The 8867-nt window shown below is 44.4% G+C and overlaps 1 protein-coding gene across 1 annotated transcript in view; it reads left to right on the forward strand.

The window, feature by feature from the left end:
• Window positions 1-8040, forward strand: part of aox5 (aldehyde oxidase 5) — a 30596-nt gene extending 22556 nt beyond the window's left edge. Inside the window, exons 15-33 of the mRNA XM_035744836.2 lie at window positions 953-1115; window positions 1303-1392; window positions 1488-1657; window positions 2265-2391; window positions 2622-2841; window positions 2937-3061; window positions 3293-3426; window positions 3725-3812; window positions 3915-4001; window positions 4200-4391; window positions 4509-4739; window positions 5242-5466; window positions 5680-5754; window positions 5861-5913; window positions 6092-6206; window positions 6382-6447; window positions 6583-6771; window positions 7177-7344; window positions 7576-8040. Coding sequence (XP_035600729.1) covers window positions 953-1115; window positions 1303-1392; window positions 1488-1657; window positions 2265-2391; window positions 2622-2841; window positions 2937-3061; window positions 3293-3426; window positions 3725-3812; window positions 3915-4001; window positions 4200-4391; window positions 4509-4739; window positions 5242-5466; window positions 5680-5754; window positions 5861-5913; window positions 6092-6206; window positions 6382-6447; window positions 6583-6771; window positions 7177-7344; window positions 7576-7626 — 2569 coding nt within the window. The 3' untranslated portion in view covers window positions 7627-8040. The remainder of the gene's footprint in view (window positions 1-952; window positions 1116-1302; window positions 1393-1487; window positions 1658-2264; window positions 2392-2621; window positions 2842-2936; window positions 3062-3292; window positions 3427-3724; window positions 3813-3914; window positions 4002-4199; window positions 4392-4508; window positions 4740-5241; window positions 5467-5679; window positions 5755-5860; window positions 5914-6091; window positions 6207-6381; window positions 6448-6582; window positions 6772-7176; window positions 7345-7575) is intronic.
• Window positions 8041-8867: the final 827 nt, after the last annotated feature.

Here is an 8867-nt window from a genome sequence, read left to right on the forward strand (position 1 = left end):
CTTACACCTGTGCAACCAAAATTTGAACAATAGATGCTTCAGAAAGTTGTATTTGTGTCCCCTTTAAGGTGCATCCTTTCCAACCCGTGAAGAACCCACAAAACCCAAATAAAAAGACCCCACACAATGAATCAGACACAGTATTAACACCACTAACAAATATGTGGGTTAACAGGTGGGTTGTGTTTTTGCCATGCCTTACTTAATTGGGAGCTGGGTACCTTTTATACTTAATAGAACAGCAGAATTTCACTAACTGCTCTCCCAAGGCAACCCGGCCTCCGGAAACATTTCAAATGATGAGATAGGGACACCCCATCCTCTCCTAAAAGAGAAAATAAACATTTTGTTAGTTTTCACCCTGCCAAATCTTAAATTAGCAACAAAAAGGTTTTAATTACAGGCAAATCAAAACATGATAACTTCTGACCACTGTCCTCCCTCCACTCTTTAATCATTTGTGTTTTAATCCACCCCAATGTTTACTGGTAATATCCTATTACCAATCTCTATTGGATATTCATGACTTGCTTCATAGTCATTGTCTACTATTCTAAGATGAATATGCACTAAATGGAGACAGATCTACTTTTGAACAATTTTAAAGGTAATTGTAGGTTTGGTAACCCCAATGCTGGTGCTTTTTTATAACTCTACAATTGCAATTGTTTATTTTACTCTACAAACACTTCCTCACAATATTACTCCTTTATAATTCTGGTTGTTTCTTTATAATACAGGAGTTGAGATATTCATTCTTCACAAACTCTTCTGTCACACTAGTGTTCTATTCATACAACATATTCGGTAATAGTGATCTCTCCTTTCCTATCATCACACACACATCACATCAAACAGAATTAAATGAACCAAACTGAACTGAACTGGTGAACTTAACCGGTGATCTGGTGAACTTGTGAATTGCAATTGAAGTGTTGGTTGATTGGCTCAGGTCCTGGGGGGAGGATCTTCTGGCTGATGCCTGCAGGCTTTTGGAGGAGGAGGTGGAGCTATCTGACTCTGCCCACGGAGGGAAGGTGGAGTATCGCAAGACCCTTACCACCAGCTTCTTCTTCAAATTCTACATGCAGGTCCTCCAGGAGCTCAGAGAGAGGGTACATATACAGGACAGGCACAATCCTTAATTATTTTTCAGCGAAACATCAAATCTGCCACTTGTTTTGCTGAATCTGAGGGATGTGACAATATTTGTGTGTAGCAATATTACATTGGCTCTCTAAAAGGTGTTTACAATCATTTTTATTATGCTTCATGTTTCTTGATTTCTACCCAATTGTGCAGGATGTGAACGTGTGTCTTCTACCCCTTGAGTACCTCAGTGCTCTCAAGCCTTTCAAAAACGAAGTGCCCCAGGGACATCACTCTTTCCAGGTTTGCGATCAACAATGGCTTATATGTAAAAGGTTACAACTTACTCCGATGGATGATGGTTGTATCCCCATAGTGTCTGTCTCTTTCCTCTGCAGCTTGTGTCCAATGCCCAGTCCTCCCAGGACCCTGTGGGCCATCCCATGATGCATCAAGCAGCCTTCCATCAGGCTACAGGAGAGGCCCAGTATTACGATGACATACCAGCTGTCCAGGGGGAACTCTTTGTCTACATGGTGACCAGCACCAGAGCGCACGCCAAGATCATGTGAGTCTATGTTAGTGGGTCATTATTTGACTGTTTTTGGATCGGCCATACAAACTTCTACAGTTGGATCTGTATGATAAGACAATCACCTAAATCCAGACTCGTCTTTTTGAAATTGCATGTAGGTTTTCTTCTTCTAATATTTTTTTTCTCCCCAATTTCGTGATATCCAATTGGTAGTTACAGTCTTGTCCCATCGCTGAATCTCCCGTATGGACTCAGGAGAGGCTTAGGTCGAGAGCCATGCGTCCTCCGAAACACACTTAACCAGGAAGCCAGCCGCACCAATGTGTTGGAGAAAACACCGTACAACTGGGAACCGTGTCAACGTGCATGAGCCCAGCCCTCCACAGGAGTTGCTAGAGCGCGACAGGACAAGGACATCCTGTCCGACCAAACTCTCCCCTAACCTGGACGACGCTGCGACAATTGTGTGCCGCCTCATGGATCGCCCGGTCGCGGCCAGCTGCGACACAGCCCGGGATCGAATCCGGGTCTGTGGTGATGCCTCAAGCACTGTGATGCAGTGCCTTATAGACCGCTGTGCCACTCAAGAGGCCGCATGTAGGTCTTCTGATCATGTGTCTTTATTCCACTTCAAAACCAGCAACATTGACCCATCTGAAGCACTTGGCATGACTGGGGTAGTCACGTTCCTATCAGCTGGGGACGTCCCTGGTCAGAACCGACGGATGTTGTTCAATAACCCAGAGGAACTCTTTGCTGAGGAGGAGGTAGGCTACCGTACTGTCCCCTCTCACTACCATTCCCAGTCTGTAGCACCGTACCATAGACAGAAAGTATGACCATGGCAATGACCGAGGATGATAATTGAGGAGAGTAGAGAACCTCTGTTCTAATGGCATTTCTAATTATGAGAGGTCTATTATATTGTATATTGGCTTACCATGGTGGTTTTTGATTGATTGAATGATTGGTTTGTTGATTGGTTGTTCCTGTGCAGGTGTCTTGTGTGGGGCAGATCATTGGGGCTGTGGTAGCAGAGAGCAGAGAGCAGGCCAGGAGAGCAGCTCAAATGGTAAAGGTCACCTACCAGGATCTACTTCCTGTCTTCTTCACAATAGAAGAGGCCATCCAGCATCAGTCCTTCTTTGACCCAAAGAGGAAGCTGGAGAGAGGAGACGTGGACAAAGCCTTTGGGACAGTGGATCAGATTCTGGAGGGTAAAACGCAATGGTTTACATCTGTGCATCTCCTTCTTCTAATGCAAGTTCATATCTTCAAATGTCTTGATGATATGTGATTGTGTTGTGAGCAGATGAGATCTACTTGGGAGGTCAGGAGCATTTCTACATGGAGACTCAGGGCCTTATTGCAGTGCCCAAAGGAGAGAATGGAGAACTGGAACTGTTTGTGGCCAGCCAGCATTCAGCGTACACTCAGGTTAGACACAAATAAACTATCTATGTTTTAGTTTTCTCCTCTGTTTATACATTATATATTGGACTCTTGTTAACCCTTTCCCGCCAATCAGAATCTTTGATTTTTGACACACGACAACCATCAGTCCCCCAATGCTGGTTGATTGATATGATCAGAAAAAAAGTATTCCAATCGAAAAGTTATTCCAATTTGTTATTTGAATGTAATTTTGTTTTGTCCCTGCAACCCCAGGAAGTGGTAGGAATCACTCTGGGCATCGACTCCAACAAGATCACATGTCACGTGAGGAGGTTGGGGGGAGCGTTCGGTGGCAAAGTCATGAAGATTGCCTCCCTCTCTGCTATCACTGCCACAGCTGCAGTCAAGTAAGAGCTTTCAACAGAGTGTTGATAACACACATTAGTGGAATATAATACATTTGATAATACCTTGAATACATATAATACCTTGAATACATATAATACCTTGAATACATACAGCATAATACCTTGAATACAAATAATACCTTGAATACATGTAATACCTTGAATACATATAATACCTTGAATACATGTAATACCTTGAATACATGTAATACCTTGAATACATGTAATACATATAATACCTTGAATACATATAATAACTTGAATACTTAGAGTAAATATGCCTATGTTTTCATTGTAGGACAGGGCGACCAGTACGCTGTGTCTTGGAACGTGGAGATGACATGCTGATCACCAGTGGCAGACACCCCTTCCTAGGAAAATACAAGGTATTGTAGAGTAGCCCTCTCAGATGAGCATCATCAACAACAACTGTGTGATCAGGGGAATGTTTACCTCAGCATTTCTAACGACCCGTTTTTTTTTCTCAGGTGGGATACAACAACGATGGAACCATCATGGCAGCGGACATCACCTACTACAGTAATGGGGGGTGCACCCTGAATGAATCATTAGCTGTAAGCTTGTTAAGAACTTTGAATTCAATACTGTGTATGACTCAATGGTTATCTGCGATTGTCCAATATATTGCCTGATATCAGTTGAAAAGTCCTCGACAACAGGGACTGAGGATTCTCACCACGTTTAAAAATGGACAGCAGAAACACCCTAGCATAAGACACATTTTCATTTCCCTGTACTGTGCTGTGATTCAGATCATGGAGAAAGCCCTGCTTCACATGGACAATGGCTACAAGATCCCTAACCTGCGTGGGCGTGGCTTGGTGTGTAAGACCTACCTGCCCTCCTACACAGCGTTCCGAGGCTTCGGAGGACCCCAGGGACTCATGGTGATGGAGAGCGTGCTGCACGAGGTGGCTGTCAAATGTGGCCTCCCTCCACAGAAGGTTAGTGAGAGGTTACTGGAGGATTCAGGGTCATGTTTAGTTAGTTAATTACCCACCTTTTATCCATCCATTCAATCTTCCAACTGATGATGAATGTGGCCTGGTGTGTCTCTGCAGGTGAGGGAGATCAACATGTACCGGGAGGAGGAGTGCTATACCCACCACAAGCAGCTCTTCTCCCCCCGCGACATGCTCCGTTGCTGGGACGAGTGTCTAGACAAGGCTGGGTACCACGATCGCCTCCAGGCCATCCAGCAGTTCAACACCTCCAACCGCTGGAAGAAGAGGGGCATCTCTGCTGTGCCTATGAAGTTTGGTGTCGGCTTCTCCAAAGGCTTCTTCAACCAGGTGAGGATGAAGAACTCCCTTTAAACACATGTTCAATTTAGAATGCCCCATGTTCATTTTTCCACTGTGCTAGGAAGATGCTTTGACAAAGGACATTGTTGACTGAAAGGTTAGCTACTTTAACACTGGTTCGGGTGTTCAGATACTTATTTGCATAGCTGTAAGCACTTGTAAGTTACTGTGGAGAAATATATTTTTACATTTAAATGTAACCTTTACTTAAACTAGGCAAGTCAGTTAAGTACCAATTCTTATTTACGATGTCGGCCAATTGTGTGCTAATATAATAATAATAATATGTGCTGCCCTATGGGACTCCTAATGACGGCCGGTTGTGATACAGCCTGGATTCGAACCAGGGTGTCTGTAGTGACGCCTCTAGCACTGAGATGCAATACCTTCGACCGCTGCGCCACTCAGGAGCCCACAGTATAAACTGTGTTCATCCCCATAGAGACACAATATAACAGTTGTTCATTATCTGGTTCCAACTCTGCTCAAGGGTGCAGCTCTGGTGAACATCTACAAAGATGGCTCGGTGTTGGTGGCACACGGAGGCACAGAGATGGGCCAGGGAATCAACACAAAAGCCCTCCAGATTGCCAGTCGTATCCTGAAGGTGCCCATGTCCTCAATCCACATCAAAGAGACCTGTACGGGCAACGTTCCCAATGCTGCACCCTCAGCAGCCTCCTTTGGCACGGACGCAGTGGGCATGGCAGTCAAGGTATTGCAACGAAGCCTGGCCTCCGATCTGTTTGTGTTGTCACGCCAACTGCCCTGGACAATGACCATAGGAGTTGGCATGACTACACAAACCGATCTGGGACCAGGCTAGCTCCAATGTTCTGTTATCACAGGCTTCTCATAGGCTTATAAAGACATCTGGTATAGATGTGTTTATTGTACTGTTACCAAATGTTACTGTGTATGATTTTAGGATGCTTGTGAGAAACTGATGCGGCGCTTGAAGCCATTCATGGAAAATCATCCCAAATATACATGGCAACAATGGGTAATCAACCAACATCCACCAGGCTATAATAAAGTCAACATAATGTTGTTATTGTGTCTATCTCCATAATGGTATAGCATGCAATGACTTGTGTTCTTTCCCACAGATTTTTGAGGCTTATTGCCAGAAGGTCAGCTTATCTGCAACTGGCTTCTTCATGTACGTACCCTGTCAATACTGTAGACTGTAGCGTGTAATGAAGCAACGCGGCGTCTCACTCACCGACTGTTTATAAGACCGTGATAACTGCAATGGCCTCGATTTACGGCGCTCATATTGGGAACGTCTCGGTCACAAGTAGGCTATCCTAATGCGGTCACCGTATGGGTATTTCCAGGGGACCTCACACGGATATGGACTGGGAGAACAGCGAGGGTCCAGCCTACTATTACTTCACCTTTGGGGCCTGCTGCTCAGAAGTGGAGATTGACTGTCTCACTGGAGATCACAAAGTACAGTAGTATTACCCTTGGTCTAAATCAGGGAAATGTTCATTAACACTACTTCATACGGTACCTGCCGGCACATCCCCTAGAACTTGCAATGAGCATGTATGAGCCTCTGTTTTATATGTTATGTCTTAAGGGCGTCATTGGCTTTATACAATTAGCTGTGTGTTCGTTGCAGAATCTCAGAACAGATATTGTGATGGATGTCGGGAGGAGCCTCAACCCAGCTCTAGATATAGGACAGGTACAGTACTGTCTAACACTCACAGGTCCAGTGGCTCTACATGTCTACAGTATTATGGATCAATATAGGACACCTTCAGTAGCATACATTCCAATATGACTTGAGACAAAGTTAACATGGTGCTATATATTCCAGATCGAGGGCGGCTTCGTCCAGGGCATAGGTCTGTACACCATAGAGGAGCTGCAGTTCTCTCTCGAGGGGGTTCTGATGACCAGGGGTCCGTCCCAGTACAAGATTCCTGCCCTCTGTGACGTCCCTCCTCAGTTTAACGTCCACCTGCTGGCCAACGCACAGAACCCACATGCCATCTACAGGTCCAAGGCAAGTGGCAGGGTAGCCTAGTGGTTAGAGCGTTGGACTAGTAGCCGGAAGGTTGCGAGTTCAAACCCCCGACCTGTCGTTCTGCCCCTGAACAGGCAGTTAACCCACTGTTCCCAGGCCGTCATTGAAAATAAGAATGTGTTCTTAACTGACTTGCCTGGTTAAATAAAGGTCAAATAAAAATAAATAAATAAGTCAAATGACATGATATCACGCGACACATCCATAAAGGCATCAATTAGGCCTAAATACAGAGCATTTTTTTGGGACTGAACAATTTGCACCATGCCAAATTGTCAAGTTCCAAGTTTATTTGTCGTATAAAACGTGATAAAATGCTTTCACTCAAGGTTCCTGAGGATTCACTTCCTAAGTGGTAATTGATAGTCGGCCATGTTGTTACAGGGTATCGGCGAGCCTCCAGTGTTCTTGGCCAGCACCATCTTCTTTGCTATAAAGGAGGCAGTTGCTGCAGCCCGTAGAGAGAGGGGTCTAGGGGACAGCTTCCCTCTTAGTTCCCCTGCTACTGCGGAGAGGATACGCATGGCCTGTGAGGACCAGTTCACTGAGATGGTAACATTTCTTCATATCAAAAGGACTGTTTTTTCCAGAGGACACAGATCAAGCCTCGTTCCAGACTAAAAAGTTGTTTGATGAAAATGCTCCATAAGAAAGTGCTTTTTTAGTTCAGGACTAGGCTTATTCTGAGTCCACTAACTGGCCCATGTTTACCGTTTTGGTCTCACCAATACCCTTTCTCCAACAACATTCGTTTAACGTCATTATACATATTTTTTCCTCAAGGCTCCATCTCCAATGAAAGGAACATTCAAACCATGGAGTATCAACATATGAGCCAACTGAATATGACTTGGCGGCCTCGTCAGACCTGGACTTGGCTCCAACTATTAATCATTCACCTCATCGTAATGCATTGTTCGGTGTTGGTGGGTTGCTTTTGCAGATTGTGTGCTTTCTGGATGACTTGGAAATGTGTCTAGAGTATGTGCTTGACGCTGTCGCTTGAAACTTCACTTTTGTCCGAGGGTAAGATAAATACACCATCTGGGTGTTGGGTCGTGTATGTTTTGGGCTGTTTGTTAAAACTTGAACAACCTGCATCTGTGACCTAGAGCCAAGTGCAGTCGACATACAGAACTCAGATGAACCTAAAAATGAGAACTGAACTTTGAGCGTTGGTTTAATTCTGTGCCCTAAAGCCTTCTGATGTCTAACTGACTAATAAAGGATGCATTTTTGAAGCATGTATTTTCGTATATTCAAGTTGAGACACATGCAATTTATTGAAAGTGAAATAAGGCATACATGACATTGGACGGATTCACAGGGTGGACACACAATTGGACAACCCTACCTTTTACATCCAATTTCATTTGAGACAAACTTGTTTTTTAAAATTATTCCTGATGGCAGTGATCAATACCTCATTGATTGACAAATCATAATGTTATTTTAATTCAGGGAATATTCAAAAGCTATGGTTGGAATGATCCTGGTTTGCTGGCTGGAATCTGGAAAAGAACAATAGTTGACATCACTCTTGAGTAGTAAGTTGGATTTCAAACAGTCAAGGCTCCCATGTGAATAAGAGACAGTACATTGAACTGGTGACCTCCCGATTCCATTTCCCTCCCTACCCCTTCTCCTTGTCTCTAACTCTTTCATGGAAGCAGTATGAAAACTCCTTATTCAAATTGGCAAATATTGATGGGTTAGGGTCAAGTATTATGGGTTGGGGTAGGGAGCGAATTGAGACCGGCTGGTGGTATCGCCTTACCTTCTGAGTAAAGGGGGTGTTACAGGCCAGACAGGTCCTCTCTGGGGTAGCAGGGCTGTCCAGGGTAAAGGGCCCCACTATACAAGCCTCTACCCGGGCTGCTGCCACCGCCTCTTTAATGGCGACGATCACAGTTCTACCCAGGAACTGCACTGGCTTTCCGATGCCCTGTAGAGAAGAAGATTTACTTTACCGCCAATTGAACTCGACAGAACAATCTTTACGGACTACTGTAGACACCAAAGGTCTTGGTTAGACTTGGTTAAAGGCTATAACTAGTTTGACTATAGTTTTTCCT

The sequence above is a fragment of the Oncorhynchus keta genome, chromosome 30, assembly GCF_023373465.1.
Source record: "Oncorhynchus keta strain PuntledgeMale-10-30-2019 chromosome 30, Oket_V2, whole genome shotgun sequence".
NCBI lineage: Eukaryota > Metazoa > Chordata > Actinopteri > Salmoniformes > Salmonidae > Oncorhynchus > Oncorhynchus keta.